This window comes from Tachyglossus aculeatus, chromosome 19 (assembly GCF_015852505.1).
Source record: "Tachyglossus aculeatus isolate mTacAcu1 chromosome 19, mTacAcu1.pri, whole genome shotgun sequence".
Classification (NCBI taxonomy): Eukaryota; Metazoa; Chordata; class Mammalia; order Monotremata; family Tachyglossidae; genus Tachyglossus; species Tachyglossus aculeatus.
The window spans coordinates 6,183,166-6,210,677 of NC_052084.1; the positions used below are offsets into that span (position 1 = coordinate 6,183,166).

Below are 27,512 nucleotides of genomic sequence, written 5' to 3' on the forward strand. Positions count from 1 at the left end.
GCAGAAAAGTGTATACTTTGTATCTCTGGGTAAAAAGAGTCCTTATTGCCATCTGAGTGACCCTGTCTTTGCACTCTGACTTTGTGAAAAATCGCTCCCCAGATAGCTATTGGTTGAGGGGCACTAGAACATTAGGGCCCCCAGACAGCTCATGACCCTGTTCCTTACTCCTGCAGAGACCTGGGTTGTATTAAAAATGTCCCTGGGAGAGTCCAGTTACTGTCCCCTTCCTAGCCTTTCTTTAGGTCCCAGTTCCCTTAATCTCTTCTCCACCTCCCTCAGGAGTAAAATTGGGTCGGCAGAATCCCTAAAAGGACTTGAAGAAATCCCTAAAAGGGCCTCCATTTTTGGAGGAAGGGGCACCAAGGAGTAGGGCCGAACAGGAGAAGTGTGTCTTCCTGAGTGGGTTTCTGAGTCCCACCCACATGACATATGTGTCTTTAGCCTTACACACATGTATGACATGGTTCTGGCTGCTAACCGGCAGTAATGGCATCCATGCATCAATGGAGAGAGCCATCTCAAGTGAAACTGCTAGAGGTTTGGGGAAGGAATGCTTCTTTCCTTAAAATGCAGTTGCAACTAGGCCAAAGAGACGCTGGGTCCATAGCCCAGAAGCTTGTAGCTCTTTTTTTCCAGGATTATGAGAAGCAGTGTGGTGTAATGGTTAGAGCATGGCCCTAGGAGTCAGAAAGACCAGAGTTCTAATCCCAGTTCTGCAGTTGTCTGCTGTGTGACCTTGGGCAACATAACTTCTCTTTGCCTCATTTCCCTCATCTGTAAAATAAGGATTTAAGACTGTGAGCCTTATGTAGGACAGGGACTGTGTCCAACCCGAATATCTTGTTTCTACCCCAGCACTTAGAACAAAGCCTGGCATATAGTAAGCACTTAACAAATACCATTATTGTCATTATCATTATTATACTTGAGCTCCCTTGTCCTTCCTTATCCTGGAGCCCTGTTGCCCAGGAGTTCCCTTGTATCCCTTTTCTCTTAAATCCCTCTCCCCTCCCTGAGTCACACGCCCTCCGCCTCCAACAGTCTCATTCCCTAGAGACTCCTTCTTGTACCTGAGTTGATACTAGGAATAAGGCTGTGTTATTGTTTTAGAATAGGGGCTTGTGACTCATCTTGTCCTACTGGAAAAAGAATATTAATTGTTTGGTTTTTTTTATTGCAGGCTCTTCAGCAAAAGCACTTGTCAGTTTAAAAGGTAAGAAATACAGTTTGGTTTAGCTATGGCATAATTTGAGGATTTAATAAATATTACACCTATTCCCTAATGGCAGTTGGTGATACGATGCTCTTCTCTGTTCAACATTTGTGATTTGTACTATCTAGTAGAGTTGTTCTTTAGATTTTTAGGAACTCGATTAAAGTCATCTTTTCTGCTAAAAAGCTCCTGAAGGTTTCTCCATCCAAAAATCTGATTTTTTTTAAAGCACATTCTTGTATTTTACAGTACTCATTATTGTCATTCATTAAATCTTGATAGACGGATAGTGTATAATAGATTAACTTACAGTTCTTGAGAGGCCTATCTTAGTAGTAAGGCAAACACTTACGAATGAAATCTATTTGAGGCATCCTCCTACATAATTTGTCCAGTTTAATGCATACTAATGGAGAGATAAGCAAGCTACTTTCTAGGACAGAGGCATTTTGGGAGCTGTGTTGATTCTTTTGGAATTTTAGGCAGGTCTCTCTTTTAAAGAAAAGAACTGGAAACCAAGCTACTTTTATTTTGGCATAGTGGGTAGAACACGGGCTTGGGAGTCTGAAGGTCATGGGTTCTAATCCTGCTCCCCCAACTGACTGCTGTGTGGCCTTGGGCAAGTCACTTCACTTCTCTGTGCCTCAGTTACCTCATCTATAAAATGGAGGTTGAGACTGTGAGCCCTATTTGGAACAGGGACTGTTTCCAACTTAATTTGCTTGTATCCATCCCAGCACTTTGTGCAGTGCCTGGCACATTGTAAACGCTTAACAAATACCAAAATTATTATTGTTACTATTAGTATTATTTGGGCAGGTGGGGGAGGGAACACTAGGTTTTGTTTCTTTTCATTTTAGTTTCAAGCGCCCAGTTCCACCATTTTAACAGGTGAAAACCTCCCCCAACCCTTAGTATCAACAAAATGAATTCCCCATTCAGTACTGGCTCATGAACTGAATAAGGGCACAGCGAGTCTACCGCTAAAGGGTTTTAGAAGGATCTGTTGTTCTGCGACCACAGGTAGCACCCGTTTCTCTTGCCGGCCCTGTTGCAGTGTGTGCTGATGGCTCTATGGGATCTGGGAGAGGAAGTGCAAGTGGCTTAATACAGCCCCTTACCAATGCAGGAAAAGCCAAAAGTGTATGTCCTGCTGGTGGTAGGACATGCCTTTCCCCTCCCTAGCCCTCTCTCCAAACCCTAAACTAAAGTTGTCTGTAAGCAGGCACTGCTGAAGAGCCACCAGTGTCATGCAGCAACAGCAGCATCCTTGATGTCTGAGCAACTCTACCCGTGATGCCCCTGCTGCTCACTCTGAGGTGACAGACTAGGAATTGTGCCGGGCCAAGATTTTCTATAAAGTGCAGATGACACTACTTTCTCACAACGTGCATGCACTGTTTTTCACTGTTTTTCATATTTAAAGACACCACCACCATACCACTCTGGGGAGGTATGAGGTGGGGGGGTGAGCACATGTCCTAAATGTATAAAGATAGATGGATGAATAAGGCCCTGACAAGGTGGGATTTTTAGGTTGCAACCTGACCTGGTACAAACGCCCCGAACCTCAGCTTGATAGACAAAGCAAAATTCGGAACCCAGCCCATCCATATTCCAAGTATTTGTAAGGCTTGGCCAGCCCAGCAAGGCTGACCAGTTGAAGGGGAGCCAAGCCTCTACAGCATGGGATTTTGATAAGGGACCGGTGCAGATTGAAATATTCACCGTCTCATTAACTGTATCTCTTGTGAAAGCCACAGTAAAAGCAAACATTTGGAAGTACATCAAGTACCCTTAGTCTCAGTTAATCACTGGTATTTATTGAGTGCTTTCTCTGTGCAGAGCAGTGTACTAAGTGCTTGGAAGAGTACAGTACAATAGAAGTAGCATTCACGTTGTCTTGTTTTTATTTCTTGACACTGAATTAAATCTATTACATGGGAGATTTTCTAGTCTCAGTACTTCTAAAGGCAGTTTGTTTTGCATTCTTTCATAGTAAAAATATAAAGAGCCTTCATAATAACTGCACTTTTCAGTTTTAAAATATTGAAGCAAAAGTGAAATAAGTATGATATAACTGGGGCCGGAATAGATCTTGAAGAGTCATTTTGTCCCTCTTCCAGCATCCAACCGAGACCATATCTAAATTTCCATAGACAGATTTCAGGAATTCCAGTCTCGACTTATAAGATCTCCTTCTTTCTGGGGCACCCTCTTTCTTTCCTTCCCCAAAGGTAATCCCTTTCCAGCACATAGTTCTTTACCTTTTGTTTTTCGTTTCTTGAAAAGGAGGTGCAGTGATCTAATGATGAATGAAAAGGAAGTTCTTGGAGATTGTAACTAACGGGGTTAAAGGTTACAGTGTTGATGAGAAACCATGCCCTATAAAAGATTCTTTTAGCTGCTCAGAAACAAGGTTGAACTTCAGAAAAGTGAAGACCCATTTATAAAACCAAGAGAGCCTCATCTTTTATAATAGCCAAATTAATAGATGTAATTTAAATTTTAAAGTTGTTGAAATAATATTAAGCAATTAGGTGAGTTGGGGAAGTATAGAAAATTCCAATTATAGAGAACTAAAATCTTTAGCCTGGTTAGTAAGAGTTCCTCTTCTTGATTGATTAAATTTAAGAGAATTATAATTGCTTGAGTATTACTTTTTAATAGCATATTACAGACTTTGTAAAGTGAAAATATTGGCAGTCTTTTCATCTCCTTTGAATTAGTTGTATTAATAATGTTTATCCTCTTCACAACAGAGGGAAGTTTATCTAACACATGGAATGAGAAATATAGTTCCTTACAAAAAACACCTATTTGGAAAGGCAAGAACATAGGTGCCACTGTGGAGATGGTAAGCAATGAACAACACTTGAAGTATATCAATGCTATTTTGATGTAACTGCCTATCTGAAGAACTGAGAAATGCCATGATGAATCAGACCAATTGCCCATCTACTCCAGGATTCTGTTCCCAAAAGAGGCCCTAAAAAAGGTGCTTGGAAGACCATTGGGGTGGCTTCCCTCCATGGCATCCATCCTCATTGCCTCCTAACATCCCGAAGCTTCTCCTCCAATAACCATCATGGACCTGTTATCCATATATTGATTCTTTAAGCCTTCCAGTATTTCTACCTTTCCCACTATAGCCCATTATAGGCCTCTCATCCATGAATGTATCCAAACGCTTCTCAAACCTATCACTATCTTTTGCCTGAACAACTTTTTGTAGTATTTGTCCTTTTGTTTGTCTAGAACTTATAACCTTCTGGCTATAGTGTCCTTTGAGTGCTGTTGAAATTTGGTGAGCAATAGTCGTGTTATTTTTGCCATGCCCTTTATTGGCTTTTAAACTTCAGCTGTGCCGGTCGTCATCATTCTCTTTCCAGATGGTTGAGTTCTAATCTTCTCAAACCATCAGGGTATTGGAATTTATTCCTGCCCTTGATTATTTTATCTGTACTTTTCTGGGCCTTTTCCTACTCTATTTCGTCCTTCCTAAGATGCAGCAAATGTACGTGGTATTCTAGGCATGGTAATGCCATCTTATATGGTACTGCCTCTCCCGTTGCTACGGCCTTAACCTTATGGTGGATGACTTCCAAATATATCTCACAAGACCCGTGGTCTCATCTCCTCTGTAATATTGTATTTCCTCTTAACTCCAGGATGTCCTGCCAGCATCTTCAGCTCAATATGTCTAAAGGCAAAATCCTCATTTTCCTTCCCAGATCCACTCCACCTACCTGTCCCATCACAGTGGATAACATCACAATCCTTTCCATCTCCTGAGCTTGTAATCTTGGTACTTCCATTGACTCTTTGTAGTCTTTCAGCTGTCAAATTCAGTCTAATGCTAAATCCTGCTGGTTTTCTCTCTGCAACATTTCCTGAATCTATCCTTCCTCTCCATTCAAATGGCCACTACCCTGGTCCAGATGTTCATCCTATCTCAGCCTCCTCATTGGTCTCCATATCTCCAGCTGCTCCCCTCTTCAGTCTGTCATTCAGCCTGCTCTCTGCATCATTTTTTTAAAATCTCACTATACATATTTTCATCCCTTAGTGGCTAAGCATTCCTCTCCACATCAAGCAGAAACTGTGTACTACTGACTTTAAGGCACTTGATCAGCTTTCCTGCTTACATATCAGCTCTCTTCTCCAACTACACCCCAGCTTTCATTCTATGTGCTTCCCAACGTTAACCATATCACTGGACCATGTTTTCAACTCTCCTTCTGTGGCATTTGGTTCATGCCCTTTCTCCACCAAGGTACTCCCTTCTAATCGCCCCCAGACCACACACTGCTCTTCCTATCTTCAAAACCCCTCTGAAATCCCATCTCTTCCAGAAGCTTAATTTTTCTTCTCCCAAGATCACATCCTTCCATTATCACCTCAGCACTTATACATTCAGAGCCATCTGTAGCACTTTGTACATAACAATTTACTGTCTAGTATTTAAGCATGTACTTGTTCATCTATTCTTATGTCCATTTTCTTTTTCCTCCTTTTTTATGGTATTGTTAAGCACTTACTATGTGCCAAGCATTGCACTAAGCGCTGAAGTAGACACAAGTTAATCAGGTTGGACACAGTCACAGTCCCACCAGGTTTACAATTTCAATCCCCATTTTACAGATGAGGCAACTGAGGAACAGAGTAGCAAAGCAATTTGCCCAAGGACACATAGCGGACATGTAGTAGAGCTGGGATTAGAACCCAGGTCCTTCTGATTCCCAGGCCCGTGCTCTATCCACTAGGCCATGCTGCTTCTCCTATTATAAATCATGTCACACCCAGTAGATTGTAAGCTCCTTAAAGACAGAGATCATGTCTTTTATCTCTTTTGTTCTCAAGCATTTAGTTCAGTGCTCTGCACACAGTAGATACCCAATAAATACTATTGATCAATCATTTTCACTTAGAGATTGCTTTATCTGCTGAAAGATTAATTTTGTTTCCAAAGTAGCCCTGCTTTGCTGCCTTTTCTCAAATCATATGTATAGCCATTAATTAGAAATGCATATCCTGCTTTTAAGAAAAAACAACCTACCTTTTAATTTCATTATTTTAATTTGGGTTATAGCCCTTCAGAAATTCAAAACGAAGCCGTCTCTTTTGTGAAGAAGATGACAGACAGTTAAGTACAAGGTCACCTAAAAGAAACCAGAGAGTGGCAATGGTTCCACAGGTATGTGCACTGATACTCTGACAGAAATAAAAGGAAGTTTGCAATAGCCAGTCTTACAACTAATAAAACTTCAAATGCTCTTTGCTGCCCAATATATATTTTGTAGCAATTAAGTCATAGGTGGGCGTTTTTTATGTGTGTTTATGAGCGGTTTATCAATTTCTGGGAAATATTATTCCCAGACCCCATGCTATCTAGGGTTCCTAAGCACCTTAAGCATTTTTATTCCCGTCACCAATTTTACCTTCCTCACCAAAGGATTTATCTGGAAAAGACATTAATGGAGAAAGTGATGGCTTGGAGAGTGTCACCACCCTCCTCCTATAACACACCACACCCAGAGGACTCCAGATAATAAAAGTCATTTTGACCCCAGTTATTTTTCCCAATTTTTTGTTTGTTTTATGGAATTTGTTAAGCACTTACTATGTGCCGAGCACTGTTCTAAGTATCAGAATCCCTGTCCCACATGGGGCTCACAGCCTAAGTAGGAGGGAGTAGAATTTTTCTCCATTTACAGTTGAGGAAACTGAAGCAGAGAGAAGTTGTGACTTGCCCAAGGCCACAAAACAAGCAATTGGTCAAGCCGAGATTTGAACCCAGATCCTCTGACTGCCAGGCCAGTGCTTTTTCCACTAGGTCATTCTGCTGCTTTTAGTTGAGGTGCAAATATCAGATTAAGGTTTACTGAAATTCTAAAATTAAGTTCTGTAAAATAACCTTTGATTGAATTAGTTTTCCATTCTGTTTCTCTGCATTTTTCTGTACTGAGAGCTAGCATCTTGAAGTTTTGTGGAAGAAAATTATGAGCAAAACCATCTCAGCCACCTTTTAAGTACATAACTTGAAATGATAGGTTTCACATTTGAGCAGAAGTATAGACCAAAATTAACTGAACCTTAATGTTTACTATTTCTGTCATGGGAAACTTAGGTGTTTAAGAAATTCATAAATGGAATTTTATTGCCCTTTCCTGAGTGCATTCAATGTAGCAGATGCTTTGCATTCCAGATGAAATAAACTACTGTATTTTGTTGCCTAGAAGTTTACTGCAACAATGTCAACGCCAGACAAGAAAGCTTCACAGAAGATTGGCCTCCGTCTACGTAACCTACTCAAACTGCCCAAAGCACACAAATGGTGCATATATGAGTGGTTCTACTCAAATATAGATAAGTATGTGTTTTTGGTTGGAACTCTTTTTTTAATGGTATTTGTTAAGCACTTACTATGTTCCAGGCACTGTATTGGTAAATTCCAGGTAATTAAGTTGTACACAGTCCATGTCCCAAGTGGGGCTCACATTTTACAGCTGAGGTAACTGTGGTACAGAGAAGTTAAATGACTTGCCCAAGGTCACACAGTAGGCAAGCGATGGAGCCGGGAGTAGAACCCAAGTCCTTCTGACTTCTGTTCCTTCTCTCTCTCCCACTTATCCAATAAGAGTAGTATTAATAGTATTAAGTGCTTACTATGCATGGTTTTTGGAAGGCCAAATGACTCGATTTAGTTTAGCATATTTTGGACACATCATCAGTAGAACTAACTCTCTGGAGAAGACACTAATGCTAGGAAAAATCCAGGGAAAACATGGAAGAGTCAGACCAGCAGCTAGATGGACAGAAACCATAACAATGACAATGGAAGAATCATTAGCAAGTTTACGGATTACGGCAGAAGGTAAGACGTTCTGGAGAAAATATATCCATAGAGTTGCTGTAAATCAGAAGACTCGACGGCATTTGATAAATAATGTGCCAAGCACTGGAGTAAAATGCAGGGTAAACAGATTAGACATATCTCAAATAATAATAATAACAATGATAATAAAGACAATGATAATAGTATTTAGCACTTATTTTGTGCCAAGCACTGGGATAAGTGCTGAGGTAGATACAAAGTAATCAGATTATTGTTATGGTGTTAAGTGTTTATCATATGTCAAGCACTGTTCTAAGCACTGAGCAGGTCAGGTCAGACACAGCAGTATCCCACAAGGGGCTCATAGTCTAAGAGGGAGGGAAAAATGGACAACTGCTCCCCATTTTACAGATGAGTAATCCGAGGAACAGAGAAGTTAAGTGACTTGCCTAAGGTCACACAGCAGACAGGTGGAAAGTGCCAAGACAATCCCCCAAGTCCCCTGACTCCCAATCCTGTGCTGTTTATACTAGGACATGGGGCTCACAATTTAAATGGGGATAATAGTGGAAAACAAAATGATAAATTACAGAATCAACAACCTTTCTGTAATGCTCTTCCTCGCTCCTCTTCCTTTTCTTTATCCTTCAGTTTTTATATTAGTGTATTTTTTCCCATTTTCATTACTTGTCTCACTATTTCTTTCTCTTGTTTTTGTTCCTCTGCCATTATGCCTCTGGTTGTGTATTTTCTTATTTCCTCTTCTCCCTCTTTCCCTCCATCACAGTCTCTATCTCTCTCCCCTTGTTCTTATAATCACCGTTTTTTATCTCTGTACTTTTCATTGACCCTCTCTCCATCTTTCTTGTTTCTCCATCACTGTCTCTAGTGCCTTCTCTATCTCTCTTCCTGACATTTTCCTTTTTCATCACCTCTAATTTAATTTCTCTTTCCCCTTTCTCCCTCTTAGTTTTTTCCCCCTCTCTCATATCTTCTCTGTCTCGCTCTATTTTAACTTCTTTTCAGAATCTCCATGGCCCCTTAATGGATGTAAACAGGGAGGTGGGAGCTGGGCATGGTAATGTCCAAATCCAGAAACTCAGTAGTGAGGGAATTCACTGAATCTCCCCTCTTACAAGACTTCATTCCCCACCACCTCCTACTCTTGTAGGAGCCAGGGCTTCCTCAACAAGAGCCAGCGGGTCAGCAGCCTGAATACCTCCTTCATCTCCACAGCTGTACCTGTGCTCAGTTGAGATGTTTATGCATGTAATTGTGATCCTTGCTAAAATTCTGGATTACACATATAAGGTCTTTCAAGAACTATAAACTGGAAACCTCGTTTGGGGGTCACTTTTTCCTCCCCCTCAAATCATATCTCCCATCTGCACCCTACTTTTCTAGACTTTCTTTTTTGGGAAGGGGATGTGGCATGATCTCAGTAATTGAAGAGGGAAGACAGTCAGTCCTCTGATGTGGGACCCTGATACGTTCTTGAAGAGCTTCACTTTAAGGAAGACTTGCATTCTAGTATGCATACTCAGAGGTGCACATATGCACACAATTCAGTTTCTTGTGACATATTTTTCCCAAAGAGGTGCATATTGACAGAAGAACATTGACAAATTCCCCAACAGCATTCTCTCCAACACTTGTGGTGAAAACTCTGTTATGGGAGCACTAACTACTGTGTTTGGAATTGTGATGCAGAATTAGAGCTATTCCAAACCCCTTAGAGGCTGTTTTAACCTGCTCTAAAACCAAATTGAACCATAGAATACATTAGAAACAATCATTTTTTAAGGTTTGATTTTTATGTACTAGTCTAGCAATAGTCACCTTACAATGTGTAAAAGGAGTTAGAAAGCACTTTAGGAATCACAGTTGTAGGGGCTACATAATATACAGATAAATATCTAGCAACACAATTGAAAATGGACTTCGTAGAAATTATGTATATTTTAAAAGATAAATATTTCTAGTTGGTTTTGGACTTGGTATCGGATTTTCCGGTACTTTTAGTTCAGTAACTTTTGAAAGTTTCGGTTTGTGATAGATAATTCAGCAAGTCTCCTTGCAATATTAATTGTAATAATCAACATTTGACTACTATTTTTGGAACAAACAGTAGTAAGACTTGTCTGTAAAGTTGCCAGCTATTATAACTGCAGTTTATTTTAAAGCCTCAAAGAAAAAGAAGCAGTCTAAAATGGATAGTCCAAATTATTCTTATTGTCATCCTTGACATTTCTGTAACACAGTGAGTTAATGTGACTTTGCATGACATAACACTTGCAGTTTTAAAAAGTTGTATTCCAAGTACTGTAGTTCTAGAATTTCCTCTAAAGCTTTTAAATGTTATTTTGATCATATAAGTCTTAATGACTAATTTAGTTTTTGATTCATTGAATAATTTGTTCATCTTTTTGTGAGGGTGAGAGTTTGTAATTCGATGACAGAAATTCTTGTGTGAAGTTACCTATTTTAAAATGAGCTAAGTCACCAATTTTGTTTAAACAGACCGCTTTTTGAAGGAGATAATGATTTCTGTGTGTGTCTGAAAGAGTCTTTTCCTAATTTGAAGACCCGGAAATTAACAAGAGTGGAATGGGGGAAAATCAGACGGCTTATGGGGAAACCACGGAGGTAAAAACATTTTGCTGTTTTGTTGGTTTTCGTTGATGAAATGGGTTTAATTTCTTCATTACTCCTCCGTCTTATCCACGGCTTGGTCGTAAGAGGGCAAATTCCACCCTTGCATCCCCCACGATGTGGCGAGGCTCACCGGGACGCCCAGATCTGCTTGCCCAACCTTCTTTCTGTAAAGCTGTATTTGAAGTACTCCTGCCTAATAGAGGAGTAGTGGGCTTAGGATAGGCTCCTTTTGGGCAAGGATGGTGTCTGCCAACTCTGTTATATTGTGTTTTGCTAGGCATTTAGAGCAGTGCTCTGCACACAGTAAGCTCCCAAAGAATATAATTGATTGTAGGGGAACTTAGAACGGGTGTTGGCCCAGCAAACAGCAGCCTCATTTCCCCCACATCTGCAAGGAGATTCCCTTTAGGTTTCCTTTTACCCCAGAGTTTAAGCTTACTCTGTGGAGTGGAAGTATTCAAAATGTTAGGAGGACTCAGTATATCTTGATCGCCTTGGCCCATTCTAAAGGAGGTGCTTTACCAAGAGAGCCACTTGGGGGTGCTAACTCCATGAGAAATAAAATTAAGATATAACTAGATCATCTATTTGATATTTCCTCAAGTTGTACTCAGAACGAACTAACACGTATCATCATCATCATCATCAATCGTATTTATTGAGCGCTTACTGTGTGCAGAGCACTGTACTAAGCGCTTGGGAAGTACAAATTGGCAACATATAGAGACAGTCCCTGCCCAACAGTGGGCTCATAGTCTAAAAGGGGGAGACAGAGAACAAAACCAAACATACTAACAAAATAAAATAAATAGAATAGATATGTACAAGTAAAATAAATAAATAAATAAATAGAGTAATAAATATGTACAAACATATATACATATAAACAGGTGCTGTGGGGAAGGGAAGGAGGTAAGATGGGGGGGATGAGAGGGGGACAAGGGGGAGAGGAGGGACGTATGCCACTTTGTCCCCCAAAAGAGTACAGAAATTCGGCCAGCAACTTTCCTGCGAATAGCTGCAGTAGAATTGAGTAAACTGTAGATACTGGTGCCAACTTGTACTTCCCATGCGCTTAGTACAGTGCTCTGCACACAACGCTCAATATATATGAATGAGTGGTGTGGGCATAGGACGGTGTCCTATTGTGTCAGGGGAGGAAAGTAGCTGGGAATGGGGATGTGTCATGGCACAGTCCAGCCTAACGATTGCCCCGGACATCCCGACAGTGGCATTTCTTTCTGTCATTTAGGGCAGCACCGTCCAACCTTGCCCACACCTGACCAGTCCTCGCATTCTGACACTAATAGCCAACCCAACCCGCCACTTCCCTGCAGTTTACCTCTGGGCTGGATCGGGTAAGGTGCAGTCTCAAATTGGAGGATTGATTTAATTGAGGTTTTGCTGTAGCACCATCCTCTATAGGTGAGATTAAAAAATAGGTTGGGTCCAATGAGGAACTTAGTGGGACAGAGTAATGAGTGAATCCATGCTATTTGGATTCCATTATAATGGAATTATATGTGAAATATGTTTCAGCATGTTAACTGGTGCCTTTTAAATTATAAATATTTGGTGCTGTACAAAATCCCACTGAGATAAGATCAGATTGGCCTTTTTTAATGCTATTTCTTCACCTTACTATTCTGGTTCAGTACAGTATTCACACTAAATGCTAGTATAGTATTAGCACTAAAATCCTAACATGCACAAGACTTAATAACTGGCTTCCTGCTTTTCCTTCCCATTCCCATTCATATTTTCTTTCCCTTGTCCCTCCCCTGTCCTTTTCTTTCCTGTTCCTCTACCCTTTCCCTATTTCCTTCATATCCCATTTGTGTAAACTTGGTAAGGGCAGGGAAGTGACCACTAATTCTCTGTTGTATTCTCCCAAGTGCTTAGAATAATGCTGTGCACATAGTAAGTGCTCAATAAATACCATTGATTGATTAATTCCTAGCTCAGTTCAGTAAAGCATTCTAGGAGAGCTAGTGATTAGAAAGCTTGATCTTTGAATGTGCTTCAGGAAACTGTTTTGTGTTGCTCTTTGGCTTGTTCTAAGAAAGTCAGCCAAAAGCCTAATGGGGATGTTGATTACAGGATCAGATCTTGCAAATATACAGTGCCCAGCACTAAGTATGGTGGTCTGCACTCAGAAAGCGATCAGTAAATAGTATTGATTGATTTTTTTTTCCCCGCCTCTAGATTACATGCTCCTTGTGGATTTTTAACATTTCACTTTTAGTGGCTAAAAAAGGCATTTTAAGGGAACTTTTAAACCATTGCAGTGGACCAAAATTGCCCATATGGTTCAAGACCATTAAACAGTTCCAGAATATTAAGTATTCTATTATAAATTGAAAGATTTAGAGCAATATTAAGATATTTAAAATAAGAACGACAATTTCCTATCTAAAGCCAGAGGAAAAAACTAAAGTCTTTGAAATAAATTGACAATCTTTAAAGGAATATGATTACTACTTTGTGTCAGAGCAGAAGGGATAAAATTAATTAGATTGTGAGCCCCTTGGATAGGATCTGTGTCTCTTAAGCCCACTTATATACGCTTTCCCAGTGCTTAGTACAGTGTTCTGCACAGAATAAGTGTCAAGTAAATATCGCGTTGGGGTCGAAATTTAAGTTGTAGTCTGTTTCATTTTTAAACTGCTTTATATTTTGCTAATTACATTTTTTTGGCTTCTAGGTGTTCTTCTGCATTTTTTGAAGAAGAGAGGTCAGCTTTGAAACAGAAAAGGCAAAAAATTCGGCTCCTGCAGCAGAGGAAAGTTGCAGATGTTTCACAATTTAAAGATCTACCAGATGAAATTCCTCTGCCATTGGTTATAGGAACAAAAGTTACAGGTAATTGCAAAGGAACATACAGTGTTCTTGGACCTTTAATTTAAAATTGTCACGAGAAATTTAGAGTGGAATAACCATGCAGAACCCAAATAAAACATTCCACTCATCAGTAACAAATGAAAACAAGGACTGACTAGCACATTGCAGTTAATCCTACATGTACTTAGCAAATCCTGCAGATGGCAGAGAGGTATTGAGAGAACACATCAAATTACTACACAAGTAGATGCAAAGAGGCCGAGACCATGTGAAGTTTGGTAATTTTGTCTGGTGAATGAGCCTGCTCATGTGGACCGCAGACGAGGGGCAACGAGACTCTCTTTTTCTCTCTTCTCCAGTTGCACGTTTGCATGTGCGTGTGTGTGTGTCTGTGTGTGTATGTATGGCAGGTGAGGGCCGTATTATGTAGCTAATTCATAAATGGAAGCCCATCCATATACAATAAAGCCTTCCATTTTGATTAAAGGAATGAAAAATCCCATTTAAATTCTGACAAATTCAAATTGTAAGGCATTTCTTAAAATGAAGGTCCTTTCCAATCCATAAAATCGACCACTGGTGTATGGGAGAGCAGGATTGCCCTTTGTGGGTTTCCAAGGGGAATTAGCCCTCCTCCCTGAGCAGAGTGGGCCCCCTTCATTCAGCACCATTTAGGGGTAGGGTGCTTTACCCAGGGCCAAATTCTCTAACCTCAAGGTGACTCCAGGAATTTGAGGAAACCTGGGCCTGCCAGGGGCTCAGGGTTCACTCAGAGGACTTGCTCCAGGTTCCCACTTTCCTCCTCTTCCTACTCCCTGATTTCCTCCTCCTCTCTCCCTCCTCTGCCAAGATAAATATTTCTTTTCTATTTGAAAGTGTTTTGCCCCTTCAGACCATTCAGAATATTTTCATTTCCTTTCTCAGCAAGATTGCGGGGTGTTCACGACGGACTGTTCACTGGACAGATCGATGCTGTAGACACACTTAATGCTACTTACAGAGTTACTTTTGACAGGGCCGGATTGGGAACTCATACGGTCCCGGACTATGAAGTTCTTGTAAGTCCTGTTTTGTGTTTAATAATGGAATGGTTTATTTCTGTGCAACATAGCAATGTGTTTTGTGGCTTTGTATTAAAATGATATCCTATAAGTTTATAGGATGTAGTTCCTTTTTTCTTCACTGGAGCCACGAGTTATTGTTCCTATAATTTCCAGGTCAGGCAGTGGGGAAGCAGGGGCAACAGGAGCTCAGTTTAGAGCCTGGCATGAGCTGAAGTCTTTAGTTCTGGCCCTAACTCAGCCCCTGTGGCTTCTGTAGGTGCTCAGTAAATACTCTTAGAGACTCATGATGAGTCACCATTTTGATAATAAATGCCAAACCAGAGCAGCAGCCCCATCTTTTGTCTTTTCATTCCTTCAGTTGTATTTATTGAGCACTTACTGCATGCAGAGCACTGCACTAAGCACTTGGAAAGTCAGCGCTTAGAACAGTGCTTGGTACATAGTAAGCATTTAACAAATGCTATCATTATTATTACAATTCAGCTATAAGGAGAGACAATCCCTGCCTACACCGGGCTTACAGTCTAGAAGGAGGGAGACAGACATCAAAACAAGTAAACAGGCATCAATATAAATAAATAGAATTATAGGAAGACCATGATAAATCTGAGAAGGCAGTTAGTGATCGTTCTGGTCAACTGCTGGCATGAAAAGGTCCAGTCTCCTGGATGGCAGATGTGGACATCCCATTCCTTGCAGGATGTGGACACCCCAGTCTTTGCAGGCAGAAACAACCAAGGAATCAAAAGAAACTTTTCAGGCTTCGTGAGTCCCTGCCAAGGGTTTGGCCCTTCTCAGAGCATCTGCCAGTCTTCTGAAGTGTGCAGCCTTCTTTCTTCTTGATCTCAGCTGACTAGCCACTCAGCAGGCATGATCTCTGCCTCCTAGGGAACTAAGCGACTAAAATCTGTGAACTTCAAATTAAGAAAATGAAAAGTGGACTCCACATTTAAGGAAATGATGCCACTAGATATATCATGTTAGAAGGGGGATGACAACTTCACCAGTGGACTTGCCTCCCTTTACAGTGTATTCTGGGGGCAGTGGATTGGAATGAGAGGGTCGAAAGTGGGAAGAGGAGCAGCAGTAAGACCTACTCCCCACCTCCACCATAATCCATTCAAAAGACAAGGAATCAGGTCACACACACCCCCACCACCTATGGCTTTCTTCTCCCACCATGAACCATTTTTCATGGGTCATTCATTGTACCATGGGGCAGCAATCTGTTTTTATTATAATGTATGAAAGTTAAGATCCTATTCAACTTCTGTTTTTGGTTACCTACATAGTAAAATTCCTTACTACTGTATGGATCAAGGACTGAATGACGATGAGAATATGATTTTTCCTACGAAAGAAAAGAAGTTATCATTACTGATTTAATACTCTCTCAGGTGTCCAGTCCCTATACACTTTGAGGGCTTCCTCCCTAGCATTTCTTTTCTTTCTTTCCTGGAAGTAAACCTTGCATAGACTATCCCTTCCTAATCATATATAGTACTGCCTTGACTTCTAATATGAAAATTTTAAATGTGTCCAAGGCTATCATCCAAGGTGACCAATAAGCCTGTTACTGTAGTAGTCTTCAGTTTTCTGAGGATTGTTACAACTCAGTGTAGCAAGTATTCACTTTCTTTGTAGTGTTATTGGACAGAATATAAAGTGTGAAAACTGTGGCCCAAAATCTGAACCTTTGACTTTTATTTGGTCAGACGCATTTAAATCACAAGGTATAGCGTACTGTCTACTTAAATGCGAAATATAAAATTTACTACTCTTAAGTCAACAGGGACATTAAAATGGACCCTCTTTTTTTTTTTTTTTTCTTGGCCCCCACACACAAAAGAGCAATGAGCCTCATGAAACAATGCCAATTGCCGCCTTTGGACAGAAGCAACGACCCTCTCGTTTCTTCATGACCCCACCACGGTTACAGTACACACCGCCTCTCCAGTCGCCAATTACAGTAAGTAATGTGCCAGAAAGGCTATCAGGAATTCAGGATGAGAGACACGGTAATGTTGAAACTCAGGGTGCTGTTGGTATAGAATAGCTGAAAAATTTAGGAAGGTGGCTGATATTTTGGGAGCTCAAAAATTCTTAAATGTGATTTTTTTCTCTTTTAATAGGACAGTGATCCTTTGTTAGGACAGTCACCATGGAGAAATAAAATTTCAGGCACAGATACTGAAACGTTAGGAGGTTTTCCAGTAGTATTCCTTATCCAAGTGGTGAGTGTTTACTAGAACTTTTGATGTATCACTATCGTATTAATGATTATAGCACTTTATTTTTGCAGAAGACATTATTCACTTGTATCATTTCCATGTTAGTTTTCTACCTCTATTCTAGGAACTATAAAATTAATTTCAAATTATTATGCTGGTGGATGAGAATTATTATAATTAAAGTATTTCAGCTTTTCTGATGAATTAATTTATTCCTATCCTTTTGGTCTGTTATTGCTCTAAGTTACTTCTAGGATGCTTTCAATTACATCCAAATAATAAGGCAGTGTTATTTTGTATAGAAACTTTCATTCAGTGATTATAAACAATTTATTATCAATTTATACCTTCAATGCCCTTGTGAAGCCCCCTTTCCTGAAAATAGAAGCGGTCAATACTACCTAGTGAGCATTTACTGTGTGCAGAGCCTTTTTCTACAACCTTGGGAGAATGCAATAGAATTGGTGAGAATAAGACGATCCATAAGTATCCAAAACTAGTAAACACCTGTACTCTTTACTCTGTGACCAAAATCTAGACTACCCAATAAGAAAAGTACGGTAACTTACATAAGGAGATGTCATTCAGCAGGTAACTTTGTAAATTTTACTACTGGCTCATCAAATTAGGCAGTCAGAGTAGTATAGTGGAAAGAGCCTGGGTTTGGATGTAAGCTAGTGAAAAAAGCAAAGGGAAGGATAGGAGTCAGAGGACCTGGGTTCTAACCCCAGTTTTGCCACTTTTCCACTGTGAGACCTTGGGCAAGTCACTTAACTGCTCTGTGCCTCAGTTTGCCTATCTGGAAAATGGGGATTCAGTGCATGTTCTCCTTCCTACATAGACTGTGAGCCCCATGTGGGATTAGTGACTGTAGCCACCCTGATTACGGTGTGCCTTTCGTAGCACTTAGTGCTTGGCATGTTGTTAGTGCTTAACAAATACTACAATTATTATTATTACTGTTATTGCTAGAGAGCCGAGTTCTACTCCCGACTGTGCCATTGACTAATTATGTGACCAAGGGAAGGTGCCTCAGTTTCTCCATTTTTAAAATGGGGGTGATCACAAAACTTGCCTCTTCACACCTCACACTACCTCTTGATCTCCCTCGTATTCCCACCAAAGCATATTATAATCAATCCATATTATTGCAGTTTTAACTCTCTCCAGACCAATGTAGCATACATTAGTTGTAGCTGAAATTTTCTGTTTTAACTGAATGACTCTGTACCAAATTCAATGAAAATTATTGATGTACCTTAATCACTTTTCTTAGCAAAAGAACTCAAACTTGAACCCCAGCTTTGAAAGTATACCTCACATAGAAAGTATAGTGTATTTTAAAACTGAAATGTTTTTACTCACTTTGGTAGCCTTGTTATTAAGAGCTCTGTCCTCTAACCCAAATTCTGTAAGGAGATTAGATGTCTTGAATGAGAGTTGAGTATATGAAAAGAGTTTTGGATTGTCTTCTGTGAAAGATAACTATAAAAGTGTTTGGGAGACTAGAAGAAACTATCTAGGGAAGTGTCTCACTACTTCTGAAGAGTGAAGAAGGATAAAAATGAAGTTCCCAGTGCGTAACAGCTAGTAGATCATTTCTTTGGTATCTTCCACTCAGCCAGGAGAGGGATCAGAAGTTAATTTAACTGTCAAACTAGTGATGGTGAGCTAGTTACCATCATTGAAGGTAAAACGTGAAAATTAATCCTGAAATGTTCACTTCAAAATCTAAATGAAATTCAGAAGAAAATTAAGTGTTCCAAAGTATCTAAGAACTGATTACAAATACACTGAAGCTGTTGATGAATTTGAGGCCAGAACACTTTGCTGTGCTAAGTTTGGCAAATACAAATGGCAGTTTTTAGAAAGTAGCCATTATGAGAAGCTATTTAATAATAAGTGGCATTTCAGCATTCCCTAATGAGTTCATTCATTCATTCATTCATTCAATCGTATTTATTGAGAGCTTACTGTGTGCAGAGCACTGTACTAAGCACTTGGGAAGTACCAGTTAGCAACATATAGAGACGGTCCCTACCCAACAGTGGGCTCACAGTCTAGAAGGGGGAGACAGAGAACAAAACAAAACATATTAACAAAATAAAATAAATAGAATAAACATGTACAAATAAAATAGAGTAATAAATAAGTACAAGCATATGTACATATACAGGGGGAAGGAGGTAAGGCGGGGGAGTGGGGAGGGGGAGGAGGGGGAGAGGAAGGAGGGGGCTCAGTCTGGGAAGGCCTCCTGGAGGAAGTGAGCTCTCAGTAGAGCCTTGAAGGGAGGAAGAGAGCCAGCTTGGCGGATGTGCGGAGGGAGGGCATTCCAGGCCAGGGGGGATGACATGGGCCGGGGGGCGACGGCGGGGCAGGCGAGAACGAGGCATGGTGAGGAGATTAGCGGCAGAGGAGCGGAGGGTGCGGGCTGGGCTGGAGAAGGAGAGAAGGGAGGTGAGGTAGGAGGGGGCGAGGTGATGGACAGCCTTGAAGCCCAGGGTGAGGAGGTTTTGCCTGATGCGTAGGTTTATTGGTAGCCACTGGAGATTTTTGAGGAGGGGAGTAACATGCGCAGAGCGTTTCTGCACAAAGACGATCCGGGCAGCGGCGTCAAGTGTGAATTGAAGTGGGAAGAGACAGGAGGATGGGAGATCGGAGAGGAGGCTGATGCAGTAATCCAGACGGGATAGGATGAGAGTTTGAATGAGCAGGGTAGCGGTTTGGATGGAGAGGAAAGGGCGGATCTTGGCAATGTTGCGGAGCTGAGACCAGCAGGTTTTGGTGACGGCTTGGATGTGAGGGGTGAACGAGAGAGCGGGGTCGAGGATGACACCAAGGTTACGGGCTTGTGAGACGGGAAGGATGATAGTGCCGTCAACAGTGATGGGGGAAAGTCAGGGAGAGGGCAGGGTTTGGGAGGGAAGACAAGGAGTTCAATCTTGGACATGTTGAGTTTTAGGTGGCGGGCAGACATCCAGATGGAGATGTCCTGAAGGCAGGAGGAGATGCGAGCCTGGAGGGAGGGAGAGAGAGCAGGGGCAGAGATGTAGATTTGGGTGTCATCAGCGTAGAGATGATAGTTGAAGCCGTGGGAGCGAATGAGGTCACCAAGGGAGTGAGTTTAGATCGAGAACAGAAGGGGACCAAGAACTGAACCTTGAGGAACCCCTACAGTAAGGGGATGGGAGGGGGAGGAGGAACCCGCAAAAGAGACTGAAAATGAATGGCCGGAGAGATAAGAGGAGAACCAGGAGAGGACGGAGTCTGTGAAGCCAAGGTTGGATAGCGTGTTGAGGAGAAGGGGGTGGCCCACAGTGTCGAAGGCAGCTGAGAGGCAGCTGAATGAGTGCATTCTTTGAAAAGTTTGTTACATTTGGGACCTTTCTAATCTGCGTTCTATTATAGCACAATGAGCTAATTTAAAAAATGCACAGATTTGCAAGATTGGGTTATTAAGATTCACAGAATTTAACAATATAATAGTATTCAAGTAGCTTTTCATTATTACTCTAATTTAAGGCTCGGGAGCCCAAATCTTTTCCTCTCTTACCCCTGAGGCAGAGAGAGAAGGTGAGGTGTACTCCAGGAGAGGGGAGAATGTTGGACCTGGAACAACAGTATTATAGTGCCACCCTAGCACAAACCCAGCAACATGGTCCCAAAGGGAGATTAGAACCAGTAACCTGTCTGCCGGGAAACTATCCCATTTGTGCAGCTGCAGTTCCCGGTGGCTGCCATAAAGGAATCCCATGTTGCTGTTTCAGTTGCATAAATTTTAGAGTTGCTATCTCATCATCTCTAGCCTATCAAGCCAATTGGAATAAGACCAGAAAATGTGTTTGATATTTAGTTATTGTAAAGTTGCATATGTCCTCAAAACATTTCCTTTTCTTTGTAGACCAGATTATCAAAAATTCTTATGATCAAAAAGGAACACATCAAGAAATTAAGGGAGATGAACACAGAAGCAGAAAAATTGGTAAAAAAAAAAAGCAAACCAACTTCACATTTTATTTCCTCCGTAGCTTATCTAGATTTTATCCTGAAACTTCTTTATGTTTCTCGGGTCTCTTTAAAATTATTTGATTGAGAAAACACTGAGAATCATGGACCTTTGTTCAGTCCTTTAAAAAAAGACATATTCTCTGCTGCAGAGATATGAACTGTGGGAATTGTGCAGCTGAGTTCCGCTGAGACATGATCAGCACCAAGACTGCTGTCTGATTTTACATCTATTAAAACATAAATATTATTAGGCAGCCTGTAAGATAAAAATCTGTGAAAGCCCTGTACTCCAAGATGAGGAGGGGATGGGAGCAGAAGTGGGGGAAATAAGGGAGAGAATTTGTCATTTAGGGAAGTGTTGCCAACTGCTCGACTCTTCTCCAAATAATTTCCTCCATTTCTGCTCCCATTTCTTCAACAATCCCTTTTCTTAAACAATTTCCTCACATTTTCTATTTTGCCTCTAAATCTCATTTTTAATTCCAGTGCCCCAATCCCTTTTCCCTCCCTTCTTTTGGCAGTGCAAAGTCTCCAGTAGTCCTTCTTTCTGTTCTGTTAATTTTTACTTGACCCCTTATCATTTAGGCAGTGCAGCTGCTTGAGCCTTGGCTCCTCTGCTATGAGGATTCAGTCAGTCAAATCAGACAGCAAGGGCTGGTGCAAGAGAAATCTAGCTAGGATATGGGCAGAGTCCTGCACTCTTTAGATCAGTCTGTAGTTCCTAAAGCCAAAGACTGGATCAAGCCTTCCTCGCCTCTTCCTAGAGGCATCATGATCTAATGGATAGAGCCTAAGCCTGGGAGTCTGAAGTTCATGGGTTCTAATCCTGGCTCCGCCCCATCTGTCTGACCGTGGACAAATCACTTCACTTCCCTATGCCTCAATTCCCTCACCTGTAAAATGGGGATTAAGACTGTGAGCCCCATCTGGGACAGAGACTGTGTCCAACTCAATTATCTTGTATGTACCCCAGCGCTTAGAACAGTGCCTAGCACATAGTAAGCACTTAACAAATACCATAATTATTATTATTACCCCCGCTAAAACTCTCCCTTTCCTTTTATAACTGGAGGGTGTTGGGATGGGCTATGGCCCGGACCCATCTGTACCTGAACGGTGCAGTTGTTCCAGCAGCCCCTTGGGAAAACTCCTTGGGCACAAAGGAATAGTGGCATTTATGTATATAGACCAATGTACCGACCTACTTTGTTGCTGTAAAATTTCAGAATGTTTGTTAGAAATCACTATCTAGGTGAGCCTGCTTTCTGTAATGCCCCTCAAATTCAGCCCTCCTTTTTCTCCCCCCTCCAGGCTTATGCTCAAACTGTCTGTAACCAATTCCTAATCATGAAACAAATACCTGATGTAATAAATACCATTATTGTTATTAATATCATTATTATGAAACAATCTCCTTCCCCTTTTATGAAATCAAACTTAGGTCCACTTCCTTGAACAAACTTTGCCTGAGTAACTCCATTCTCTTGCCCTTCGATGTAAAATATGATCCACTCTTTCTTCTTTTTTAGCTAATTCCTGTAGTCTGGTAACATTTTATGTAACTTTCTCTCTCCCATACTAGATTGTAAACTCCATGGGTCATGATCTGGGTCTGTCCTTTAATATGTACCCCAAATGTCTGGTACTGTATAGAACAATGTTATAGATTGTGTGGGTGCTCAGGAAATGCTGACTGACAGGATGGCCAGGTATTTGAGGGCCAACTCAACTCTTTCTTTTCCTGTTTGCTAAGTAAAATTGAATAGTACCCGCAGACAACCAAACTTAACCTTTTCTTATTGTTTTTTTCCTTCACAGAAATCCTATTCCATGCCTATTGGCATTGACTTTCAGAGGAGATATGCAACTATTGTTCTAGATCTGGAACAACTCAATAAGGACCTAAACAAAGTTTTGCATAAAGTTCAACAGTATTGTTATGAGGTAGGTTATTTGTTGGGTTTTTTTCTCCTGGGTTTTCCCTGCATGGTGTTTGATTCTCTTTGCTGCTGTGGGCCAAGCCACTGGAATTGGTAGGTTGAATTATATGATTCTCTATTTCCCTCCAGTGAGGGAGGCTTCCCTTGAATGTTGCCTCCAACATATAATTGCATATGAGGACGATTCCCAGATCAGCTTTGTGGTTGAGTATTTTGGTTTCACCAAGCCATTAGGATCATCTTGGGATGAACCCAAATTGTAATTCCTGAACACACACTCTTTCTGGGAAGTGCATTTCTACCCCTACAGGGCAGAAGTTAGGTTGGTTGGCCTTTCAGGGTAATCCGTCAATCAGTCATATTTATTGAGCATTTACTCTTTGAAGAACACTGTGCTAAGTACTTGTGAGAGTACAACAGAATTAGCAGACACGTTCCCTGCCCATAATGAGCTTACAATCTAAAGGGGGGAAGACAGCCATTAATATGAATAAATAGGCTGATAGTCTGGCTAGGTTAATTCCAAAGGCTTCTGAGTTATTTTTAGCAACTCCCTTACTGGAATGGCCCCAACACAGCAATGTAGGTGGACTCCTTCTACCTTCTGGGGTGCCAAAGTGCCTTCCCCTGGATTTTCCTGCTCTGTATTAACTCCAGACACTTCAGGTGCCAGCGTTTAGGACATCCTATCTGGCAGAAAGTGTTTCTGCAAGACTGCTGGAGCATCAGAGGAAGCCTGCCTATCTCTCCAAGGACTGTCCATCCCGAAACATTGAAAATTAGTTTGTCTATATCTGGAGATGTTGCTTAGCCCAAGATTTACACTGTTGGTTGTTTGGGTGCAGTTAGAGGCATTTTTTTCCTCTATTGAAATCAGATGTTGAAGGACTGTTGAAGAACATATTGAGAAGTAGCATGGCCTAATGGATAGAGCACGTGCCTGAGAGTCAGAAGGACCTGGGTTCTAATCCTAGCCCTGCCACTTGTCTGCTATGTGATCTTGGGCAAGTCACTTAACTTCTCTGTGCCTCAGTTACTTCATTGGTAAAATGGGGATTGACTGTGAGCCCCATGTGGGACATGGACTGTGTCCTACCTGATTAGCTTGTATCTACCCTAGTGCTTAGTACAGTGCCTGGTACCTTGTAAGTGCTTAACGAGTACCAAAAAACAAACAAACAAAAAATCCCTGTTTTGGTAGGAGTATTGAGGAGATTTGCAAATATAGGCACTGAAGAGCAGGAGGAGGGCACCACAGTTCAAAGAAGATAAGGAGAAAGTTGAGTTGAGAAGATAAACTGAGAAAAGTGGTAACAAGTATAAAAATGGTGGTCTTACAAATGTGTTTTCAAGTCCTGGTTTTTATTACTGTCTGGCTTTATTCAGCTTGCTCCAGATCAAGGCCTCCAACCTGCAGACCAGCCAACAGATATGAGGCGCAGGTGTGAAGAAGAAGCCCAGGAAATTGTCCGGCAAGCAAATGCAACGACAGGGCAGCCTTGTGTTGAAAATGAAACGCTAACGGAATTAATCGCTAGGCTCACAGCAATATTATTGCAGATTAAGGTGAGTTATATCCTGGGAAAAGATGATTTTTTTAAACTAAGCATAAGTTTTATCCTTTTTACTTTGTTGCTGAGCTAGTGAGTGAATTGTTTTATTTTGAACTTATCTGAATTTTTTTCTAAAATAGTGCCTTGCAGAAGGAGGTGACCTGAATTCATTTGAATTCAAATCGCTAACAGATTCATTAAATGACATCAAGAGTTCATTAGATACCTCCAATATCAGGTAATTACTTTCATGGTAATTTTGCTGTATTCTGATTTTTATAGAATCAATCAGTGGTATTTATTGAGCATTTACTATGTGCAGAGCACTGTAGTAAGCACTAGGGACAATACAGTATAACAAATTGGTAGACATTGTTCCCTGCCCACAAACTATCTTACAGTCTATAGGACACAATATAAAATTTTTGATATTTGTTGACAATGGATGGCATGTGCATATTGATTGTGCACCTGTAATTATAATACTATATAAACAAATATTTAAGAATTTAGAATATGCCTGTTATTTCCAGATGTGTGGTTGAGGAAGGCAGAGCCTGTGGCCTGCTGCCCCAGTAAATAACACTAGTAAATTGCACTTAAGAACTAGTTGATGTTTGGATGATTTGGTTTTACAGTACTGGTAAATTATTACTTTGTGTGTTAGTAGAATTGTGGTGCGTGGTGCTATTCATTTCTCACAAGAATGATTGGTATTCTTAATCAATTTTATATCTTCTCAAATCATTTCTTAAATAGTTTATAAGGATTCCCATAACCAACTTGTTAACCATGTTTCTTTTTTTTTATTTTTCTTTTAGTTGTTTTCAGAATAATGTTGAGATCCATGTTGCACATATTCAGAGTGGCCTGAGCCAGATGGGAAATTTACATGCCTTTGCAGCTAATAATACCAACAGAGACTGAAAAGAAAGTGTAATTATTCCAAGTGTACAGAACAATTTTGGAAAATCCTTTTTCCTTATATAGGCTTCCAACACCAAATAACCTGACTGCTAGTGACAACAGAAAAGAAAATGTCCCAATGTTTTGCTTCTTGAGAAACCAGCATTACGTTATACTTTACTGTTTATTATATAAAAACAGTAGCTTTGCTTAAGACGCATATGTTTATTAGCAAGTATTGTTTTAAACTGAGAATGTCTGAGCATATTTTCATATAATTAGAATATATGAACCGTCTTAAAAAACAAAGATAACTAGGGCTCCTGCAGACAACTTGACTGATGCTGTGGAGTGAAGAGGAATGGTTCTCTTGTGCAGATGAGTGGCTGTATTGAAGTTGCTTCACCTAGAAAACATTGAGTCTTATTTTTAGGATGACTTACCATCTCAAACTCTAGTCCTCAAAAGATAGAAAGAATTGAGTTGTTGGTTATGAAGAAGCCACTGGAATATGGATAGCAAATGTGGACTTTACTACAAGTAGATATAGTGTACACTTGAGGGTGTGGGGCCGTTTGGTTAGAACAGTGGATAGCTTTGAAATGTTTTAATTTATCATAATTTATAAAAAGAAGCTTTTGTCTTTTGCCTATTGAAGGAAAATGAAGGAGCAGGAAAAAAACCCACAAAACTGCAACATGCTAAACTCCAGCTAGTGGATTAGGCATGTCTTTTTCCCTCAATTCAGGGCAAAAGATGTTTGTTGAGGCATTTATACGAATGACTGGTAACACACTATTTTCATATTTTGTTTGTTTGCACAACTTATAAAGTAGATTACTGGTTATAATGCAACTGTACACAATTTATGTAAAGTGAAAGATTTTTATAATGAAAACAAAGATAACCAGGAAAAAAAAAGGTTTAAAGAAAGTTAAAACCTGCCAAGAATATTCTGGAATGTTAATCTTGTAAAAAGTGTGTATTTGGATTGTTTAACAGAGAGTATTGTAAAGTTTCAGTGTAATAAATTGTTTTCAGATTTGGATTTTAGGAGATAGCTCGCAGAGGTGGTTTTGATTATTTTCATGCCTCATAAAATGAGGCTTTTTATATGTTAATGTATAAAGAAAATTTAAACCAGATTATTTTCAATTTGAAAATTTTATATAGTTTAAAAATGCTTCTGTATTCTTTGTTGGTACTGTGCCACTGCAAAACTTTAGTGCAGAGTTTATATTTAGCTAAACTTGTTCTGTTTAAGAAATGCATAAATCTTTAATTCTCAATGAAATTTATAATTCTAAATAAATTGACCTATGAATTTACATTATGTCTTATTTAATGAAAATAGAAATAAACCAAATGTAACTGAATAATGCCCCTTATAGGGTTTGAAAAGAGGTGCCTTAAGGCTAGCACTATTCTAGGGTAAGCAATCTAAATGAATCCAAGTCACTTAAAAAAAAAAAAAAGCAACTTCCACTCTCTGAATTAATCTGCACTGTCTGATAAGATTAAAAGTGATTTGTGTTTCTGAGATGTTATTCACTGCTCGAAGCCACTAGAACTAAACGAGCAGCATGGGAAGCAGCATGGCCTAGTGGAAAGAACCTGGGCCTGGGAGGAAGTCAGAGGACCTGGGTTCTAATCCTAACTCCTCCACTTGCCTGCTGTGTGACCTTGGGCAAGTCACATAACCTCTCTGTGCCCCAGTGTCCTCAACTGTAAAATGAGGATTCAATACCTGTTCTCCCTCCTCCTTAGACTGTGAGCCCCATGTGGGACAGAGACTGTGTCCAACCTGATTAACTTGCATCTACCCCAGCACTTAGGAAGTATTTAAATGGTAAATGTTTAACAAATACCATTTTTTTTAAAAATGTCAGTTGCAGGCCCAGAATAAAGGTCCATGCAGAAACTTTCTTCTGTTTGGACACTGGGGCTCTTACATGAGTTCTCTTTTAACAGGAAAACTTTGCAAATGCCATGGAATGTTCACCTGGGAACAGTGTAGGAGAAAATGTAAATTAAATGAATAAAAGCTCTTTTTTTCATAAATCACAATTATTTTTCATCGTATGGCCATGTGTGTTTCATGAACTTCAGCTGCAAAGTGAGGAATTGTGGGTGAAATATGAACTTACCGATACATGTTGGTGTGTGAAGTGTCTGTGCTGACCAGGTTCCTGGGACAATATTTCAGCATTCAGCACTGGAGAAGCGGAATTGTGGCATCCAATGTGCACATTAGCTCCAT

At 40.4% G+C, this 27,512-nt stretch overlaps 1 protein-coding gene across 2 annotated transcripts; it reads left to right on the forward strand.

Moving 5' to 3' along the window:
* The first annotated feature begins 1,191 nt into the window (after positions 1–1,191).
* Positions 1,192–26,516, forward strand: LIN9 (lin-9 DREAM MuvB core complex component). 2 transcript variants are annotated; one of them, XM_038761163.1, is made up of 14 exons: positions 1,192–1,216; positions 3,979–4,073; positions 6,309–6,413; positions 7,456–7,589; positions 10,575–10,700; positions 13,414–13,571; positions 14,475–14,608; positions 16,464–16,583; positions 16,747–16,848; positions 20,747–20,827; positions 22,672–22,797; positions 24,180–24,359; positions 24,487–24,584; positions 25,168–26,516. In XM_038761163.1, exons 2-14 carry the CDS (start codon positions 4,071–4,073, stop codon positions 25,271–25,273), a joined length of 1,473 nt encoding a protein of 490 aa, XP_038617091.1. In that variant the 5' UTR covers positions 1,192–1,216; positions 3,979–4,070; the 3' UTR covers positions 25,274–26,516. The 2 variants fall into 2 exon arrangements, with proteins under 2 accessions (XP_038617091.1, XP_038617090.1); XM_038761162.1 differs by lacking the exon at positions 1,192–1,216 and having other exon boundaries at positions 4,007–4,073; positions 7,459–7,589.
* The last annotated feature ends 996 nt before the right edge of the window (positions 26,517–27,512 follow it).

Coding starts and splice junctions, on each gene's coding strand:
- LIN9 (XM_038761163.1), top strand. Junction 7,590..10,574: donor TTCTACTCAAATATAGATAA/GTATGTGTTTTT, acceptor TTGTTTAAACAG/ACCGCTTTTTGAAGGAGATA. Junction 14,609..16,463: donor TCCCGGACTATGAAGTTCTT/GTAAGTCCTGTT, acceptor CACACACAAAAG/AGCAATGAGCCTCATGAAAC.